The sequence below is a fragment of the Aspergillus chevalieri genome, chromosome 1 (genome assembly GCF_016861735.1).
Source record: "Aspergillus chevalieri M1 DNA, chromosome 1, nearly complete sequence".
Lineage (NCBI taxonomy): Eukaryota > Fungi > Ascomycota > Eurotiomycetes > Eurotiales > Aspergillaceae > Aspergillus > Aspergillus chevalieri.
This window is the reverse complement of record NC_057362.1, coordinates 3616943-3637586: the sequence shown is the minus strand read 5'-3', so window position 1 is coordinate 3637586 and position 20644 is coordinate 3616943. Positions and strand designations below refer to the sequence as shown.

Here is a 20644-nt window from a genome sequence, read left to right as displayed (position 1 = left end):
TACGGTTGAAAGGGTAATGGGCAATTCATTGTTGCATTCTGTTTTGATGATACCACAGCCTTTCTTTTTTTGTTTGTTTTTTCGTTTCTTTTTCCTTGTACAGACAAGTCTATCCGCGGACATCATTCAATAAATAATTCTTCCTTTTCTTCCTTTTCTTCCCAAATGCCTAGCCCAATATGCTCCTATGATACCATTTGGAGCCTGGGGAACGAAAGGTCTGGTATCGGTAGTAACAACGGAGAAGGATAAGAAACTTCGGTGAAGTCAGAACAGTAGCATATGATAGCTTAGTGCAATTTAGTGGTATTCAAAAATTCGACCCAGAGGGGGAAGAAAAAGAAGAAAGAAATTAGACCTCATAATGATGGTGCGTAGAGTCCGTAAAATCGCCAAAGAGCCATCCAGCCTCGCGACAATACCTAGCTTCCCTGTCATAAGTGCCAACCTCACTGCTCCAACAAATAACCGACGCATCTACAATATCCGCAATTATACCTTCCATTGCTCCCAGAATACTCCAACCGATGGTTCCTGCAATAAGACCTACCACATAAGCATACATGCTGCCACCAGTCGTACCGACAACACCAGGCGTGCTCAAGCTTCGAGCTGTAGTTACCCAACCGCCAAAGCCAAGCGCCAAAGACATCATAAAACGTGTAGCATGCAATATCAGCTTTGATAGCCGGTATGGCAGCAAAGGAGCCGGGCTGCCATGCGTCAAAGAGAAGGAGTGAGGATGCAATGAAGATGGGGTGGTTGAAATGGATAGGGTGGTCATCTGAGTAAGTCCACGGGCGGATATAGCTAGTGGTTTGGAGTGGATTGCCGCATAAGTCAGAGCAAGAGGGTTCGTGAGACTCGCAACCGGTGTAGGGACTAGGGAATATGCAAACAAACTCAATACAGACATGACACGCCGAGGTAGTAGGAGGAGGGGAAGCCTGATCAGCAGTGCTAGAAGCCTTGACAAGCATATTGTGCCAAACAATACTGTGAGGGAATGAAACATGGCCGCCTGCACGATTTGTCGGGAGGTGGGTGCTGGTCTTGCAAGGCGATGAAAGTACCACTGGCTCACGGTTGCGGATGTGACCGCACGCTGAATCCCTGCGATAACTCCCAATGACCATATGTAAACAAGAATGAAATAGATACCTAACCACCAGCTGCTGTGGTCGATCAAGAACAGCCTCGAACCGGAAAAATGCCCCCCTAGAAACACCCGAGTGAACATGAGCATCCATACCCATGTCCATGATGCGACAGAGAAGAGAACAGCTAAGCCGAGGATGAGTAGCTCGGGGTTTGCGGCAAGTATCCGACACGCAAATTCAAGGATACTCACTGCTTTTCCTATGGCATGGCGGCCTCGGATGACGTTGTATAGCCACATGCTCGCCATAACAAAAGGAACAGCAGACCCAAAACGCATCACTTTGTCCTGTATGCTCACTCCATGCCAGGTACCTCTGAAACTGGAGACAAATGGGTATATCGAGAACGAGTATAAAATCACGGGGACAGCAACAATCATCACGTGAATAAGAGGGCGCACATATGACCGCAGTAAAGCTAGCCAAAGTAGTGAAATGAACACTGACACGAGGGTATATATACCCAGAAGGTGGAAAGACCTATGAACCGTCATGTAAATAGTATCCCCCCACTTCGATTTGTCACCGGACGGGCTTGACGTATGTAAATAGACAAGAAATGCTGTAGCAAAAAGACAAGCCAGACATATCAAAAACAGCTGGCCCCAAAAAACATCATGCATAGGTGATTCCACTCTGACAGCAGCGACCGAGCTTGGTTGTCTGTCAGCCAAATCTGCTTCCTGCGTGTCATCTCGCTTGTTTGCATCTGCAGACAGAAAAAAGGATCCCATTCCAGAACTGCCCCTTAGAGTGCGCGGTTGCTCCCGAAAGCGTTGGATGGAAGGCGGGTCATCATCGCCAGAGTCAGGTGATGCAGACCTCCGGACATCATCGTCGGTCCTCAACGTGTCCCCTAGACCAACGTCGACCAAATTGTCTTTATTCCGTGTACTTCGGCTTGCATAGGACCCGTTCTCGGCTTCGACTGCCTCTGGTAGAGGATCGACAGGGAAATTGTGCGGCGAATGAGTGGCTTTACCACCTCGCCAGGAGCTCCGGATGCCTTTCCTTCCTTTAGGACCGTCAGTGTACAGAGACTGTTGCCCATCGAGGCTGACTGAGCTCTCATCATCTTCATCCATTTCCGAGGAATCCTTCATTTGACTGCCGCCAAAATGCCGTCTTGATTTTTGCAAAGCGTAGAAGTCTGCAATTTCCCGCTCGTGTTCTGTTTCATCATCTTCCTCGCGAAACTCGTCTGTGGCGCTATAAAATAGAGGGGCAGGTTGGGCAGAAGCTCTATGGGCGAAAGGAAAATTGGAAAACTGGGACGTGGACGGTTGATATGGGTCTCCCGCGGTCCTGTTTAGAAGCGATGAGGGAAACCGAGACTGAGGCCGTGCATAACCTCGACCACCTCTTTGGTTATCATCAGGGCGAGGTGCTATTCGAGACTGAGATTGAGCGAGAAAGCGCGAGGCATCTAAATGCGATGATAATGAGTAAGGAAACAATAACAAAAGAGAGGGATCTTGCCGTACATTCTGAGAACATGATCACTGTAATTATTCGGACGAAATCAGTGAACCGTCAGGTATGACTGAGATTCTTTTACAAATCCCAGCATGAAAAAATGGCATACAGCCTTCTTGTGTGGTATACCAAGTATGACAAGGAGAAGTGCTAATAGAATAGAAATAGATATTTAAGAATAACGGCGAGAGCTGTATGATATTTCCAAAAAGTTGTAGTAGTTGCAGTAATATGTAGGTTACAATGTAGGAGGACCAGGCTTCAGTCAGGAAACAAACCACAGGGAGCAGGCATACGCTGAAGTAGGGCGAAGATGCGGTAAAGTCAGCAACACAATAATCATAGCAGTTGTGGTAATGGTTGGTTGATTGGTTTAGGCGCAGTGCAGGCGTCATACGGTCAGGTCAGAGCGATAGGTGACTCAGCAACTGATATCTGATATGCGCAAGCGGCAACTTATGGCACGGTTTAACAGTATTGTTCTCACCTTCAACTCACTACAACATAGTTGAAAAGAACAATATCTGTGCCTTTTCAGTCGCGGTTTGTTGACCTGGTTTCTCCAGCGATAATAACCATAGTATGAGTTCGATGGCTATCTAGACAGTCGAAAGTTCTGCTTCCATTCTGACAACCGATCTCCACTTGTACCGTATCGATGTCACAGCCATGGGACTATATTGCTAAACTTGTGTGTATTGGCGATTCTGGGACCGGAAAATCCAGTGTAAGTGCGTCACCTTCAATAAACAATGCCTAGAGGGCTAACTTTACAGTTGACCATTCGACTTTGTGAAGGACGATTCTCTTCCACTCATGATGTGACTATTGGTGTGGAATTCGGATCGCGAATCGTTCCCGTAGGGCCTCCAGCCTCGAAGAGCCTGGGGATAGACTCCGACATCCGTACTCATGATCGTGGCACGTTTACCCTAGCAACATCGCCACCACCATCTACGAATGCATCAAGGGATCAAACTACTTCTGGTCTTCCTAGCCCTCCCCGGAAGCCACAGGAACCTGCGGTTCAAAAAAAAATGAAGCTATCGCTCTGGGACACGGCTGGGCAAGAAACCTACAAGTCTATCACCCGCTCCTATTTCCGCGGTGCTTCCGGTGCACTCCTGGTATTTGATATCACGCGACCTTCCACTTTCGCTTCATGTATCCAATGGCTCCAGGACCTACGTCAAATTGCAGAGGAGGGTATTGTGGTTATTCTAGTTGGCAATAAAAGCGATTTGGTCGGAGATAGTCCTGACGTCAATCGGGAGCGTGTGACCAAGCATGAGGCAGAAGAATGGTGCCGCTTAAACAATGTTGTGCATTACGTGGAGACCAGTGCGAAGTCTGGTGAAGGTGTTGAGCGTGCGTTTCTCGAAGTCGCCGAAAGGATATATCGCAATATTGAAGCAGGCAGATATGACCTTAACGATCGTCGAAGTGGAGTGAAAGGGTTTGGTGCCACAGGAGGTTCAAGCTCAGGTGTACCCCAAACCGTCACCTTGGGCTTGAATGACGCCATGCGCAGAAGCGGGAATAGCTGGGCAGGAGGTTGTTGTTGATTTAGAGGTATAAGATGCTGATGACCCTTTTTTTTTTTTTTTTCAAATTAATTGTATGGTAGAAGCCTTACCCGGTATGACTAAGACTTTGCCAGTTCTGTACTCTATCTTTGAAAGATAGGTCAAGGTACCTACATCGACAACTTCAAGATTAGGCGGCCATTTCCCCGCTGTTGCCATCATGAAGGATCATGTAATGGATTTTCCCTAGCGACAATATAATTTATAACATGGCATCGCAAATAGCAATAGGCTCAACGAGTGAATTCCTTGGCTGAATACAGAATGCTGAAATCAAAAATATAATCGAATGAAAGAGAAAGATATAACACAGGAGGCAGCAAGCATATAGTTATGGTTAGTTGGAAATCCTCCAGCCACTTAGCCAATTCAAGTGAGCCCATTGCTGACTGGAACCTTCAATGCCAAACACGATTACGCGGAAGTACACGAACATGCCGATGATCATCGTGTATAGCAAGGCATAAGTGATCCAAAACGCTTTGGCACTCAATTTTTGCGTAAGCCAGTCGACGCAGAAACCAAACGTGAGAATAGCGTAGTAGAGAGCCGGGTAATAATGGTGAACGTAGGTCACTCGTGCCATGACAGCAAACGGGACATAATGGAGAACCCAACCGATGACAGGATATAGGCCGGAGTAATGGATGTGATCAATATGAGCTTGATTGAGCTCACGGTAACCTCGCTGCCAGCGCACGAGGTACCAGACGATCAAAAGCCCAAAGATGCCCAGACTAGCCGTGCTTCCCCAGTAAACAAACGGGTTTCCAAGGAGATAGTACTTGACAACGCTGTCATCCCAGGAGCACATGCGAAGACCAACATTGAGTATTGGCCATTGCCAGAACTTCGACGCAAGGTCGTCTTGCTTATCTGGATCAGGGACGAGGGCATTGTTCGATGTCATCATAGCGACATTCAGGTGGATGAAATCTTTTAAAAAGGGCGACTTGTACTGTCCTGGATCTCCGGGTGGGACTGCAGTTGTATCTCTCAGCAAAGGGTTGCGACTGAGGGGGTACAGTTTTACTTACGTCGTTCATTGTAATGAGATTCAACATTCCAATGCGTGTAGACATCAGACGGTCTATTCTCCTTGACGCACGTTGTTTCGATTTGCTTGAAACCCCATTGTGGGAGATTAACATTCCCAGCCCGTAGGTAGCATCCCAATACGGGATGTCGTAGCCGAAAGGCTGTGCTGAGGGTACGAATTCTTGTTCGGTCCTTGGACGCAACATCATCAATTACCTCGACCTTCCAATGGTCCTTGTCATCTCCGATGGTAATATTTCCATAACAAGACACCTCATGATGGGATTTAGAGACTGGGGCGGGTATGGCATGAGAGTGTAGGTTCCGTCCTGTCTGCCCATGAATAAGGCGGATCGTATCCCCATCGCCGATAAATTGAAGTGGGGCATTCAGGTCATATTCGGGTTCATGGCGGTTTGGATAGATAAACCAGTCATTGTTGGCATCCTTGTGGTGATAGCAAGTAACCTGTTGCTGAGCCGAGCCTTCTGGGTATGTTTGAATGTGTGAATGGAGCAGTCCACCACCATAACCCATGTTCTTCAATGTGACCCTCGATCCAACAGCAATCTCAAGGGGACTATCCTTCCCAACTTCAGTGCCCTTTAGATTTGCTTGGAACAAAGAACTCATCTGCGCATCGCCTGGACCGCTATTTTCCAGAATCCGGAAGTGAAGATAGAAAGAGAATATGTAGACCAAGGCAGGAACAACTATCAGACCTAAAACACGGACCAGGAAGTGTTTCGCGAGAACAGTCTGGCATAGAAGTTAACGACAGGACAACAACTCAACCATGCCGACCACAAACCTCTGGCATCTTCAAGTCACCGAATTTGTTCCACAGATCCTCAACCGTGTAAAGGCCAACAATCGCAGTGCAAAACAATCCCACCCATTTCACACTGCAAACACAGCCAATACTCAGTCCAGTTAAGAAAAGCCATATAAGCCACTCAGCCGAAAAGCTGGCATGCTGTAGCCGATGAAATTTAGCCCAACACATTGTCGTGGTAAAAGTAAAACAGAGCAACATGGAGTCCAATAATACGAATCTTGAGATAGTTGCATACGAGTTCTCGAAAAGCACCATCAAGCTGATTAACCAAACAGTGGCCCTCCGAAAATTGAGCTCCCTAGCAGTATAATATGCCAAGGGCACGCAGACAACGCCGAATGCGGCGTTAAAGACACGCATGAACGTGTAGTTCACGTCTTCAGGATATGTCTCACCAGATTTGAACTCGAAAGATCCATTATAGCCGGCGAGATATCCAGACAAGCCCACTAGCATCTTTCCCAGCGGAGGGTGGACATCGAAATAAAATTCGCGCTTTAGGTAGTGAGAGCCAAACTTGCCGAAACTAGGTAAGATTGTGAGAACCAGCCTTGAAGCAAAGCCTAATAGACAAAAAATAGCTTGGTCTTACTGCGCTTCGTCCCATGTCACGATATTTGATCGTCCAATGCGATACATTCGAGTGAAGATCGAGAAGGCTGTAAGGATAATTGGCGCAATTATATGTTCCCACTCAATCAATGCGGAAACATACGAGTTCGACTAGGCCCAGATACCGTTAGTCGCTGGCTCTAATTTCTCAGAACAGTACCATACCACATGTCTAGATTTCTTTTGCTCATCGGCCATATCGGGCGAATGCAGGATACTAGCTTTGTCTGCACCGGGGACATTTCTACGGCGCAAATCCGGTCCGAACTGAGCTCCGGTGGTTGATGCAGCGTCTGGTTCGGCCATGGTGCAACAGCAAAAGCTACCAGAGGCGTTCGTCGAAGTAAGAAGGGTCCGGCTAGCGCTGTTAGGAAAAAAAAAGGGGGGAGGCAGAGGGAAAGTAAATGAATGGCAAATCGATTATTGATCACTGAATGATTGGCGGATCTCGTTTGTCTTTGAGGTTGGGTTCTATTGATGGAATAAACACATCTCTGGTGGCAGTGGGAAGAAGTGCACCAGTATCGAAAAGGTCTCCTGGTAGACAAATGAAACTGGACTCGACGAAGGCCGGTTGCTCGATTTCAATGGAGAGAAAGTAAAGGCAGTAGTAGTAAAAAAGAAAGAGAAGGGAAGAGAACGAAGTACAACAGTAGACCGTATGAAGGATGGAGAGTGGCCAGAAGATGGAGAACAGAAGTGTAAATATGAAAAGTTGTCCTGGAGCTAACAGGATGAGGCGCGTCGTCAAGCGCCCCGCTTACCTAGGCAGGCCAATTTCGGAACACGGACATCCAAATACTCTATACACTGCAGCAATCCAAAACCAATAAAGAGTAAGAGAGGGCAATTGGGGAAATAATGTTCCCCAAACCCATAACTGCTTATAAGATGTCGCATTTTACGATGGATACAACACTCCGGACGTGGTGGATTTGCTTCAATTAGACGGAACATTATAGGAATCTTGCTCTCTCTGTATAGCAATATCGGAAGAAGCAACTTTTAACTTCACGCCACCATTGGGGAAGTTTGGGAGTTGATATCATGACAACAGCTCAGAAATATAGTGTAAGCACACTACAGCCACTTCTAACGCGAACTCCAAGACAGGAGATGAACCTCAGACATAGGAAATGATAATGAAGAATCCTTATTCAACTACCCCTTTACCAAGCCACTGCTACTGCCCCATTACTCCTCACCTTGTTCGTCTTGCTCAATACGTCTGTACTGACGACCATCTACCTTTGCTCCTGACCCTTTGTGGTAATTGATCATGTTAGATATCCAACCACCAATACCTTCTGCCCTCCTGCTGCTGTCTTCCTGAGACACAGAATGACTAGGCCTGCTGCTGTCGGCATGATGTAGGTTTGGAGGGTCTATGTCTAAACCGGGGATGGCGCTTTCAGGCCCGAATTGCCCATGCTGGCGCCGGATATCGAGCGAGGAGACTGGAGACCCAGCTCCCATCAAGGAGCCATGTTCTCCTTGAGTAGCTGGTGTTGGCATTGCGGTGGTCGCATCTCCAAATAGAGCATTCATGTCTTCCAGGCGAACACCGCTAGTCTCCGGATAGAGGAAATAAACTAAACTCACGTTCGTATCAGCCAATTACTAAACACGAGGATCGAGCAGAGGGGAATAGGAGATAGAACCCTACCCAACACAAAGCTACATGCACAGAAAAAGGCATGCACAAGATAAAGTCGCCATTTTATGACAGCTTGAAGGACAGGAGTAACTTCACCAACAAGCCAATTGAAAGCCCAGTTTGATGCTGTGCTGAGACTGGCACCCTTCGCACGGATACTCAAGGGAAGGATCTCGGGTGGATAGAGCCAGGGTATGGGACCCCAAGATGCACCAAAAGCGGCATTATAAATCATGACGAGGATAACTGTCAATGCCGGGGTTGCTGCAATATCAATATAAATGAAGTATGATATCAGAGAAAGAGAGATTATCATAGCAACTGCGCCAGAGAGCAAAATTGGCCGCCTTCCCCAACGATCCACAAGATACCATGGCGGCACAGTGGATGCGAGATAGGAGAGTCCGTTGATGCCTGTCATAAGGATGGCGGCGCGGCCTGCCCAACCCGCCGATTCGAAGACAAGTGGTGCGTAGTATGAAATAACATTGATCCCGTTAAGCTGCGCCAACGCCTGTGCCGACATTGCTATCAGGACGCGTTTATGGTACCGCTTGAACATATCGGCGTAGGATCTCTCGCCTTCTTGTCGTTGGAGGAGGACGTTCATCTTAATTTCTCTATACTCCTGTCGCGCTTTGTCGTTATGTATATCACCTTTCCCGTAGAGGTTTGCAATGACTACCATGCCTTCTTCATCGTGGTCGTTATCCAGAAGCCACCTAATGGACTGTGAGTGTGACAAAGGCCTATAGAGGTCCACTTTCGGCTAAACACAGACGTACCTAGGTGACTCACAGATGACAAGACTACCAAGTCCGAGGAGCGCCCCCATTATGCATTGGCATAACAACGGCAAGCGCCACGAGTAATTACTATCAATGAAGCTGCAAAAATAGTCGACCCATACGCTTGCTGCGTATCCAGAGATATTTCCGGTGAACTCAATACAGGCCAACTTCCCCCTATTATGCGGAGGCTTATGGAATTCAGTTAGCACGCAATCATTTTAAAGTTAATCAAGGGTATATTGTAGAGAAATACCGATATTTCGGACTGGTATACAGGCACAATTGTCGATAGTGCCCCAACTCCTAGACCTGCAATGACACGCCCAACCATCATCATAGGCAGCCCTGTCGCGAAGGTTTGAAATGCGCCGCCTATGAAGAATACTATTGAGCCGTAGAAAATGGTCTTGCGTCGACCTATCAAATCGCCAACCCGTCCGACGAGCAGCGACGAGACAAGTGCACCGACTTCGAGGATCGCAACCGCCGTGCCGATTTCAGCGCGCGATGGTTGATTAAAATAGTCCTTGAAATACCAGCCTCTAAATTCCGATCAGTACATATTTTGGTTCTTCATCTCCTTTCGTTCTTCCGAATTTCTGGGTGGGGAGACGAACGTAATAATTCCTGACATGACCCCTTGGTCATAACCGAAAAGGAAGACGCCTAATGAGACGAAGACGCTGGTAAAGTACCTGGATAGATATTAGAGCAAAAGACAGAAGGGAAGGAGGGAAGGAGGGAAGAAGAGGCTGTAATGGGAACTTACAATAACGGTTTTCCAACCAGGCCATGCATTTGGGCTGTCCGTCTGCTCCCTGGCGACATTATAACAGCTAAAAAATGCTCTAGTCTTGAGATGTGCCGAGAACGTGGATGCGGTATCCTAATCGATGCCTCGTCAAGCTCAAACGGCGCGCTGGAAGGGGGATTCGGATCTTGTGCACGTCCCCGTTGCTGTGCACGCTCTCTAGCTGACTGATGATTGATTTTCTGGCCTAGCGATCTTGAGGGATGTGTTAAAAAGGAAGCTTCCCCGTCATCAAACTGCTCTGTTACGTCTCCCCAGATAGGGCGTGGTGACTCGACAAAGTCAGCAGCAGATGAAAGCAAAGACGGGGATCTCAGAACCTCGGCAGAACGTGTCTGAGACTGAGAGCGCAGGGAATGGAGGGGTATATCTGAATGGAACCTCGTAGGGAGAATGTTGCCGGTGATAGTAGGCTGAACTTAACAGCCGGTTATGAGCTGGAAGAACGTCCCAGGTTCGCCGGGAAGTATATTTATGTATTCTGTACAGAGCCGTTTACCAGAAAGATACAAGTCCCATGCCAGCTGGCAGTGTTCTTCAAATGACGAACAGCAACGACAGGAGGCCGTATGGTAGGAGACTATAGTGTGTACCTCCCAAGTTGTATGTGGTTATCTTCCGTATAGCGACATGGACCAGATTCCTGATTTGTAAAGATAATTCTCCTGAAGCGGAATTCGCTCGCGAAGCTCAGCAAGTGCTCAAAACCGTCTGCCGACAAGCGGAGTTAAGTAGGAAGCGGGACTGGCTGGCTGAAGATTATGTTAAATCGGCGGGAATACGAAGCCAAGAATCAAGAGTCAGATGAACAAGACGGAAGAGAAAGAGGGAAAAAAAAAGTGTTAAAAAAAAAAAAAAACCAGAACAGAGAGAATACCGTATAATATTGGGAGCTGATGGAAAGACAGTCATCTAAATTCCAGTACGGAGATGTACGAACTACGTCAGATTATATCGCTAACGTACCCCATACGCTTACTAACTAGCACTTGTAAGTTAGTGAACTAAGTTACCCCATAACCATGTCTGATCCTTGGTCCACCTGGAGTAGGTATTGAATGACCCCACAAGTGAAGTCAAGTGTATTCCGTAGTACAGTAGTATCAAGTGGCCATTTTGTCTTGTCATTATACCCCCGAATTGGTTTTATAGGTTTTAGAACATCGTCAACAAGAGTTTTACCATGTCATGACAGGACCGGCAATATTTACCGCTTCTATTGCATGGGACTTATCATCTAGGTTAGAAGAATATCATATCCGTCTTTTTCAATATATATAGCATCCGCCAAATTAGCATATTTACGGCGCACCAATTCAAATATGACTAGCGCAGCGCTAGTGCTAGGCACCTGACGGATGGAATCTTTTACAAACCCACGAAACAACCATCGATACCACCCTCCAACGCGCACGGCCTTCTTTTTGCATCGCTTGAATGTTTCCTGGTATGCATGATAGTAGAGGCGCAACATCTGCTGTCTTGAAGGAGCAAGATTCGCCTGTTTATCAAGATTTTCAAGCCGTCCGAAGTGAAGATTCTGAATGATACTCAGTGGATGTTGTATCGTCTGTTGGGCAACCGATGCCACAACCCCCGCCAGCATCAAAAAGCATGGTTCAAGGGCGTAGTGGGGTTTGATTAGTGGCACTCCGCGGTCACTTGAGTCGAGCGATCGCAATCTGTCCACCTGGTATGCTCCCAAAGACCCATAATATGCAGTGATAAATGAGTAGTACGCCTGTGCTTTGATATATTCAAAGGAAGAAAAGAAAACCGCGTATCCAAATGCATCTCGCAAGAAGGAAAGACTCCAGCCCGCGAAAATGCCGCGTGCGCCGATTTGGTTCAACTTGTATTGCCCATAATGCCACAAGCTTCGGTACTGGCCCTCGAGAATATCATTTGCTTGAAGACGAACTTGGAGCGCATCCAAAGGAGCAGCGAGCACTGATTGAAGTGTACCGGCCGCAAATCCAGCCATAAATGTATGAGACGGAGGGGCAGGAGGATAGACGCGTTTGAGGCCTTGGGAAACGGGTTCGTGGAGAACGCCAAGGACATGGAGATAAGATGTGTAAAGCACAGCACCGACGCTACATAAAAGTGTCAAAACGTACAGCTCGTAACCAAGACACCCAGGAAACATACGTACTCACCTTGCATTCGCTAGGAGTGGAGGTATAACTTGATCTGGGATGAAACGCCAACCGTACGTACGGACAGCATGAACAAGCAAGCCGGGAGTAGTTGTATGTAACGACCACCCACCTTCTGCCGCACGGGGATTAACAGCTCTGGCGAAAGCCTATAATGATAAGAGAAAGTGAGTGAATGCTAGCCGACTGCTTCTCAAAGGCGGATGTAATACCATATAACTAAACAAGTATGTCAATAAGAGTAGTTTTGAACAAATTGATACGAGAGCCATACTCAACTCGAGTGCGAAAAAAGGCCTTAACAGGTGCTCGAAAATAAAATGAAACAAACTGGGCGCTCAGTGCCCGAACACCAGCCGCGGATGCTCCAGTCGCTGCATTGGTGCGAGGATTTCGTTTGGACTCCAGCTCATCAACAAGATCAATGGAATGTGTTGAATCATCTGGAGGAGGCATGACGTTCAATCCCAGTCAAAGTACTAGCATCAGAGATCGCAGACGAGAAATAGAAAGAAAGGAAATGAAAAAAAAAAAAAAAACGAACCAGGATGGTCTAATAAAAGTAGCAAAGATCTAGCAGAGCCATTACTTAGTTTCTGTAACGCTCGTCGTTTTTTGACTTCTTTTTCTTTTTGCTTGAAGGAAATTTAGTGCTCTAGAAAACAAACAAATACCTGCATGCAGAAATATACTCCATGCTACTACACTTTGTAGTTAGTTAACTACATGTATGGAGTACATAAGTAACTAGATGAAGACCTGTTGTTGCAAACAATTCAAACATCTGTGGGTCCAGAACAAACGCGCTCTCGCGTCCGCGGTACGGAATACAGAATTAATATTCCATACCTTTCAACCCAGGGGAGCAATTGTCTCTCTTTTTCTTTTATCACCGAAATTCCACAGAATGGGTATCTAGTGCCTTGTTGAAGCCAGAAGTCGAAGCCGATATACAAGAAGGGATTCATCTTATCACCCTGAACCGCAATCTATTTTGGAACCGATATTGTGACTCGGGGCAAACGCATCATGGCCGACGAGATTGTAATTGACAAAAATGTCTTTTCCAACCGATTATCAAGCTTCTACGCGGCATGGAAAGCAGACAAGCGTTCAGGCAATGCTGTGTTTGGTGGCGTGGGCTCGATAATCATTCTCATGGGGAAGACAGATGAGGCAAATTCTTTTCAAAAGAATAATGCAATGCATGTGCGTCTCATGTGCTTTTTCATTTTCTTCTCACTCCCTTTTTATCTTGCCTAACTGAGCGTTATTATTATAGTTCTGGCTCCTTGGATACGAGTTTCCAGCGACTCTCTTGGTGCTCACCACTGAAGTGGTATATGTGGTCACTACAGCAAAGAAAGGTAAACAGAAAGTATCGAATTAAAAGTTCATATCATTAACACCGACGCAGCAAAGCACCTTGAGCCCCTCAAAGGCGGTAAAATTCCCCTGGAGATCCTGGTTACTAGCAAAGAACCAGAACAAAAGAAGAAAGTTTTTGATAAATGCTTAGAAGCTATTAGAAATGCCGGGGTATGAGTTCCAAGTCAAGTCCCTATTCCTGATGTCGGGAGAAAGGCTAACCCAAAGGGAGGAAAATAGAAAAAGGTCGGCATACTTCCCAAAGATTCGACTACTGGACCCTTCGCAGATGATTGGAAACGAGCATTTGCGGATGTATCTGGTGAATTGGAAGAGGTTGACATCGCTCCGGCTCTTTCTTCGGCTGCTTTTTCGGTGAAGGATACCGATGAATTGGTAAGTTTCAAACAGTGACTTGAGATATAGAGATTAACATTTTCAAGGTCTCGATACGCAATGCATCACGAGCATGCAGCGGTCTTATGTCAGATTACTTCGTTGACGAGATGTCTCGTTTACTTGATGAAGAGAGACAAATGACACACAAAGCGCTGGCCTCTAGAGTTGATGCCAAAATCGACGATGCGAAATTCTTTAACAAATTGGAGAAGCTCCCTGCGGAATTTGATGCACAGCAAATTGATTGGGCCTACGGCCCGGTCATTCAAAGTGGTGGGAAATATGATCTGAAGCTCACAGCTACGTCGGACAACAGCAACCTCGTACCGGGAATCATCATTGCTGGTTTTGGTATTCGGTACAAAACTTACAGCTCGATTATTGCGCGTACTTACTTGGTAGATCCGAGCAAGACCCAGGAAGCAAATTACGCCTTCCTTTTGGACATACGCGAAGCGATCATGAAGGACGTCCGTGATGGTACCGCTGCTAAAGACTTGTACAACAAAGCAATCGGCTTGGTTCGCGCCAAGAAACCGGAACTTGAGAACAGCTTCGTCAAGAGTGTCGGCGCTGGGATTGGGATAGAACTACGCGACTCCAACATGATGCTGAACGGGAAGAACAGCAGGGTACTGAAGAGTGGAATGACACTCTCAATCAGCGTCGGACTAACGGACGTCGAAGACTCGAATGCCAAAGACAAGAAAAACTCATTTTACTCCATGGTCGTCACAGATACCGTACGCGTTGGCGAGAACGGTCCACATGTTTTCACCAAAGATGCGGGTATCGACATGGACTCCGTCTCTTTTTACTTTGGAGATGAGGAAGAACAGGAGAAACCGGTCAAGGAGAAAAAAGAGGTTAAAGCCAGTGCCGTTGCTGGTCGGAATGTCACACGAACAAAGCTCCGTGCCGAACGACCTACGCAGATCAACGAGGGTGCGGAGGCCCGCCGCCGCGAGCATCAGAAAGAGCTCGCCTCGAAGAAAACCAAGGAAGGCCTTGAGCGCTTTGCTGGCACGACCGGCGATGAGAACGGTGTTGCTCAGAAAAAGTTCAAACGGTTCGAGTCGTACAAGCGAGACAATCAATTTCCGTTGAAAGTCAAAGACCTCACGATCTATGTTGATCATAAGGCTTCAACAGTCATAGTTCCCATAATGGGTCGTCCAGTACCATTTCACATCAATACCATCAAGAATGCCAGCAAGAGCGATGAAGGAGAGTATGCCTATTTGCGGATCAATTTCCTTTCTCCTGGCCAGGGAGTTGGCAGAAAAGACGATCAACCGTTTGAGGATCTCTCGGCACACTTTCTGCGTAACCTGACGCTCAGGTCGAAAGACAATGACCGGCTGGCACAAGTCGCGCAGGATATAACTGAGCTTCGAAAGAATGCTTTGCGGCGTGAGCAAGAGAAAAAGGAGATGGAGGATGTGGTTGAGCAAGAGAAGCTGGTTGAGATTAGAAGTACGTACGATTTATCTCAAAAAAATGCTTATGGGCATGCTAACCCGAATTATCTAGACCGCCGTCCCGTTAAACTGCCAGACGTCTATCTAAGGCCTCCATTGGATGGCAAGCGCGTTCCTGGAGAAGTTGAGATCCATCAGAATGGCCTGCGCTACATGTCTCCATTCCGCAACGAGCATGTGGATGTGCTCTTCAGCAATGTGAAGCACCTTTTCTTCCAGCCTTGCGCTCACGAATTAATTGTTCTGATTCACGTTCATTTGAAAACGCCTATCATGATTGGCAAGAGAAAAACAAGAGATGTGCAATTTTATCGCGAGGCTACTGAAATGCAATTCGACGAAACCGGCAATCGCAGGCGCAAGCACCGCTATGGCGATGAAGAAGAATTCGAGGCAGAACAGGAAGAAAGACGTCGAAGAGCTGCACTGGATCGAGAATTCAAAGCCTTCGCCGAAAAGATTGCAGATGCTGGAAAAGACGAGGGCGTTGATGTGGATATTCCGTTCAGAGAAATAGGTTTCACTGGTGTTCCAAATCGTTCTAATGTTCTGATTCAACCTACCACAGACGCTCTCGTTCAACTGACTGAGCCGCCATTCCTGGTAATCACATTGAACGAGATTGAAATTGCTCATTTGGAAAGGGTTCAGGTAATGTCTACTTCTATATCAAAGATAACCTAGAGTGGTTTGATTTCTAACGATCTGCAGTTTGGTCTGAAAAATTTTGACCTGGTTTTTGTGTTCAAGGATTTCCACAGGCCACCGGTTCATGTTAACACGATTCCGGTGGAATCTCTGGAAGCAGTCAAAGATTGGCTGGATTCAGTCGACATTGCGTTCACAGAGGGGCCCTTGAATTTGAATTGGACAACTATAATGAAGACGGTAGTGAGTGATCCATACGGATTCTTTGCTGATGGGGGCTGGTCATTTTTGGCAGCCGAGTCTGATTCTGAGGGCGATGACGATGAAGAAGAAGAGTCGGCATTCGAACTGTCTGAATCGGAATTGGCTGCAGCGGATGAAAGTTCTGAAGATGATAGTGAGTTCGATGATGATGCAAGTGCTGAGGCAAGTGATGAGGAGGAATTCAGTGCAGATGATGAGAGCGGTGAGGACTGGGATGAACTGGAAAAGAAAGCTAAGAAAAAAGACCGGGACAATGGCTTGGATGATGGACAAGGGAAAAAGCGAAAGAGGTAGTGGGCGTGCTTTCATCTGATTTTCATTCTTTCGAGCCTGATCATTTCCATTCTCAGTTCTCTTAGGAAAGTAAAAAGGATTGCAGTCTAGGGGCAAGCTAACGTCAGAAACCTTTGGCGTAAGTGCAATTGATCATGTTATGGTCAGGTGTATGCTAATATATCCCTCGTGCAATAATAAGAAGTTCTTGACAGTATAAATCATTATTTATTTGCCTTCCCTGGTAGCTGACCACATACTTCTCATCCTCCTTATCTGCCCCGGTGTAAAGCTCTCATAACACTCATCCGAAGAATAATCCATGAAGTTATGGATGGCATCTACACCAGGGCAGCTCGGACATGAATTCTTCTCTGAAGGACATCCTTGTGTTGGTACAGCCTCCTGTGGAGTATCTGCGATATAATCACCATGATTATCCGGAGAACACGACTCCCCTTGGAATGTATGTAATAATCCATTCCAGTGGCCAACTTCATGTATTGCAGTGCCACCATGATTATAACCAGTCAAAGGACCGCCTGGCATTGTTCTGGCAAGTACATTACAGCCATCTTTGACATAATCATGGCTCGGGCTGCTTGCATTTATCTTAAGGTCTGGCATTGTGCAAAACCCTAAGACAAGCGAGGTCAACCCAGTTGAAAGGTCACTTTGTCTGTCCAGGTCGTAAGGAACAAGCCTTCCATTTCCGCCATGGCTTGCTTGAAGATCCGTCTGGAAGTAAATATTGAGGGTACTGTAGCCTCCTTTGCGAAGGTTTTCTTTCATTTCCAGATCATTTCCGTTGCGGGCCCATGTGTCATTGACGCTGCGGGTGACACCCTGTAGCCGATATGATATTGACGCACTTTTGTATGCATTTTGAAGTGCCGAGAGCTTGACCATAGTCAGATATCAATTGGAATTTGGCGTAATTCTGGCCAATTAATTGTCACGTTGACAAGCAACTAACCTGAGCAAGAACCATTTCATCGGAGACCAATTTGGCCGCCGCTTCACTACTAATAATGTGGAACCATATATCGATGTGAATTGTCGCCAGTAATTCTCTATTTTCTGAATCAGCCGTCCCATGTTCGGCTTCCACTAGGCCCAGTCGTTGATGTTCTTGAAGAAGTAGTTCGTCGGGAGTGCCGGTCATGCAAGAGGCATGACTTCGAACGGCAAACACTTCGCATTGTGCTCGTAGACTTGCGGATAACAAGACAATAAGATGAAGCCCAAAAATCCAAAACATGTCGAAGCGCCTCGTGCCTAAGATGATGATGCTTCCAAAGTTGAAAAGTTACCATGCGAAATAAAAACTATCTAGGCTGTACCAAGAGTCACATGGAATGTAATCAACTCGCGTCGCGAAGCGTCCGAAGGAGCATGCACCTGGTATGCTCTTGAAAGGGATAAAACATTAAAAAACTGGTATTTTCTAGACCCGCTTTTCTTTTTTCAGTTCCATCAATGCGGCGAATGCTTTATTTTGAAGAATGTAAGAATAGACTGCATGGGACAAGCTAATAATGTTGTACATCCATTCAATTGTAAGTATTGACATAGGGCCGAACCCAGAACTCCACAGAATAACGCCTCCATCCTCAAATAGAATCCATATTAATTCCACGTACCGAGACAAAAAGCAAGGGGACACTGTCGAATATAAGTATGAGTATTAAGAGCAACCGACACAACACGCAATCAAGAAGCCTGTGCCCCGAGCCTCTGGTCCCTTCCAGATGCTATAGCAGAGCTATCCTGATCGTTATTCCACGTCAAATAGGTGTGGTCACCAAGTTTCCTAGATTTTGTCAGACATGGTCAAGGGTCAAAAGCGGGCAAGCGGATGAGAATAGAAAGAGATGAGAGGAAGTTAATAACTTACCTGGGTCTAACAAGATGTGCGATAGTGAATAGTGTCCCAAGCAGGACACAAGTGCCACCGACTACAACATAGGCGATCCCCATGAACGGGTTTTTACCACCAATAACAGTCCGAGTAGATATGAGTATCCATTTCTCACCGCCGTATTCGGTGACAGGGAATCCTTGTAGTCTATTCAGCACAAAACATGACAATGGGGGAGTGATTCGACATACGGTCTTGAATACTCAACCGATAATTTCCAGGTGCCAATTCCGTCGTATCATTCCTTCGAGCGAGTTTGCTAAAAGTCGGTAACGCGGCAGTCCTCATCCAAACCATGAAATCTTCATCTTGGCCCAAGTCAGGGATGGGTTGCTCCTCAGTATATCCATTTGGAAATCTTTCACGCCAATTTTGCGGCGGCACAACCTCCCATGGTTTGTATTCTGTTTTCTTTATAATTTCCTTGTCACTTTCCCAAGCAATTCCCTTGTTTGTCATTGTATACTCCACCTCTCCATTCACACTCCCAACCTGCCAAGGGCTGTTGATTGTATCATTGAACATCGAATTCGCAATCAATCCACAAGGATAGTATGCTTTCTGCGTGTCTGGGTCAATAGTGAGAGGCTCACAAGTGCTCCCTTTGATGGTCTTGTTCTCAACAGCTTTCCCTTTCATCTGATCAAGATACATAGACTGCACATATCTTCGGTGATTTTGATAGAAGTTGGTTAAGCGGTAGTACATGAACACTGGCGGGCCCATGCTTTCAGGTATCGAGAATGTCAGGATGCAGGTGGTGTTATCCGTAGTGTTCCGCTGCCAAAATGGAGCGTCCATTGCAGATGATTTAAATGTCGACGTATATTTGTCGCCGGGCATTTGCGACGATGAAGGACCCGTGGGAGCCTTGTCGGAACATTCTGAATAATCAATCGCCAATTCTTGCACCTTGATGCAACAGCATATAGAATTAGACCATAATGTAAGCGGGTGGAGGAAATAGATACGCTTACCTGTGAACTCGCCCATAGAAGAACACCACCAATAGGAGCAAAGATAACTCCGACGACAAAGAATAGTGGCAGTACGCTCTTTGGGTTCAAAATTGGTCTGTTCAATGAGTATCAGAAACTCGACTTCAAGAAAGTCTTTAGGCAAGATTGTATGCTTACTGCCAGGCCTTGAGGCGTTGCTGTCTAAAAGCAGTGTCTTCGTAACGAGAAATTCTGTAAGTATCAAGAAGCAAAAATCAGAGGGGTCATTGGAGTGAAGGCCTCACTTGCTGGTCTTCTGCTTTTAGGCTTCTTGTCGCCATCTGTATCTTTCGTGGGATCTTGATTATCAAGAGATTCGGCACGGTTGGCATCTATCCGCGACATTGTCGCTTAGGTCTTGTCTTCTTCGTCTTCCTCCTCTTGAAATCCGGTTTATGCAGCGATCAAAGGGATTGTGTTTGCTCAGTGATGTCTAGTGGATAGAAGGGTGGTGTCGGAAGATGGTTCGCACGGTTGCTGGTCGGCATTGCGGCCCACACACTCCGTACTCCCGTCCCGGCTTGCTGTACTATGTATGTACTCCGTACTCCGTAGATCGACGTCAATTCAAGTCGAATCAATGGTACTAGTAGTGGTAATCTGTATGTACATATGTAGTAGTATTTCGTAATACACCTTACATGATACGAACTGAACAAACGCCTCTTTCTATTGGATCTGTCTACTACATGCAAGTAGAATATAACTACCAGGGGTATTGAAGATTCTGTAACATTTTCAGACAATTACCATGATCTTCTATCGCTTTAATGCCACACTATTCTTTCATGTGTATACTGGGTAGTACTGCGTAGTAGCATAGTACGTAACTACCTTCATTCCATTAGTCAATTCTCAGCCAAATGTTCTACGTCGTAGGTCTTGTTTACCGCCCTGTCTCCACTCTTTTTACTCTCTTTTAGAGGGGACGGGGGGGGGGAGAGTGAGAGAAGCTGGATCTTCCAATTTCAAATGTCTATGCAGAAGCCAAATGATCATTTGCTACACTATGCAAGTCACTTAACCATGTGGTAAGCAATCATTTATGCACAACAACAATAGCAACATAAACTATGGAACAAACAGAAATGGCTCCCAATTACCAGCAAACGCCAATCATCAAGCTAAAAATGCACCAACTAGAAGAACTAATTTCGCTGGACA

General features: G+C 46.3%; 7 protein-coding genes across 7 annotated transcripts; 2 read left to right on the top strand and 5 right to left on the bottom strand.

Annotated features, from left to right (window-relative positions):
• Window positions 1–352: 352 nt before the first annotated feature.
• On the bottom strand, window positions 353–2657 carry ACHE_11247S (uncharacterized protein; the record flags this gene model as incomplete). The annotated part of the gene is made up of 2 exons (XM_043275795.1): window positions 353–2586; window positions 2645–2657. The coding sequence occupies 2 exons, from the start codon at window positions 2655–2657 to the stop codon at window positions 353–355; spliced, it is 2247 nt and encodes a 748-aa protein (XP_043132367.1).
• Window positions 2658–3294: 637 nt separating this feature from the next.
• On the top strand, window positions 3295–4201 carry ACHE_11246A (Rab family GTPase; the record flags this gene model as incomplete). Its single annotated transcript, XM_043275794.1, has 2 exons — window positions 3295–3363; window positions 3413–4201. The coding sequence occupies 2 exons, from the start codon at window positions 3295–3297 to the stop codon at window positions 4199–4201; spliced, it is 858 nt and encodes a 285-aa protein (XP_043132366.1).
• Window positions 4202–4559: 358 nt separating this feature from the next.
• Window positions 4560–7016, bottom strand: pmt2 (protein O-mannosyl transferase; the record flags this gene model as incomplete). Its single annotated transcript, XM_043275793.1, has 5 exons — window positions 4560–5203; window positions 5260–6019; window positions 6072–6624; window positions 6691–6821; window positions 6876–7016. 5 exons carry the CDS (start codon window positions 7014–7016, stop codon window positions 4560–4562), a joined length of 2229 nt encoding a protein of 742 aa, XP_043132365.1.
• An 888-nt stretch (window positions 7017–7904) lies between these two features.
• ACHE_11244S (putative MFS monosaccharide transporter) lies at window positions 7905–9986 on the bottom strand (the record flags this gene model as incomplete). The annotated part of the gene is made up of 6 exons (XM_043275792.1): window positions 7905–8302; window positions 8377–9089; window positions 9153–9346; window positions 9412–9700; window positions 9776–9853; window positions 9928–9986. The coding sequence occupies 6 exons, from the start codon at window positions 9984–9986 to the stop codon at window positions 7905–7907; spliced, it is 1731 nt and encodes a 576-aa protein (XP_043132364.1).
• A 1220-nt stretch (window positions 9987–11206) lies between these two features.
• ACHE_11243S (putative mitochondrial carrier protein) lies at window positions 11207–12118 on the bottom strand (the record flags this gene model as incomplete). The annotated part of the gene is made up of 1 exon (XM_043275791.1): window positions 11207–12118. One exon carries the CDS (start codon window positions 12116–12118, stop codon window positions 11207–11209), a length of 912 nt encoding a protein of 303 aa, XP_043132363.1.
• A 1039-nt stretch (window positions 12119–13157) lies between these two features.
• Window positions 13158–16582, top strand: spt16 (chromatin-remodeling protein SPT16; the record flags this gene model as incomplete). Its single annotated transcript, XM_043275790.1, has 7 exons — window positions 13158–13337; window positions 13411–13495; window positions 13546–13667; window positions 13737–13892; window positions 13940–15371; window positions 15429–16027; window positions 16088–16582. The coding sequence occupies 7 exons, from the start codon at window positions 13158–13160 to the stop codon at window positions 16580–16582; spliced, it is 3069 nt and encodes a 1022-aa protein (XP_043132362.1).
• A 1692-nt stretch (window positions 16583–18274) lies between these two features.
• Window positions 18275–19825, bottom strand: ACHE_11241S (CDC50/LEM3 family protein; the record flags this gene model as incomplete). Its single annotated transcript, XM_043275789.1, has 6 exons — window positions 18275–18374; window positions 18459–18621; window positions 18674–19394; window positions 19460–19556; window positions 19619–19655; window positions 19726–19825. 6 exons carry the CDS (start codon window positions 19823–19825, stop codon window positions 18275–18277), a joined length of 1218 nt encoding a protein of 405 aa, XP_043132361.1.
• Window positions 19826–20644: the final 819 nt, after the last annotated feature.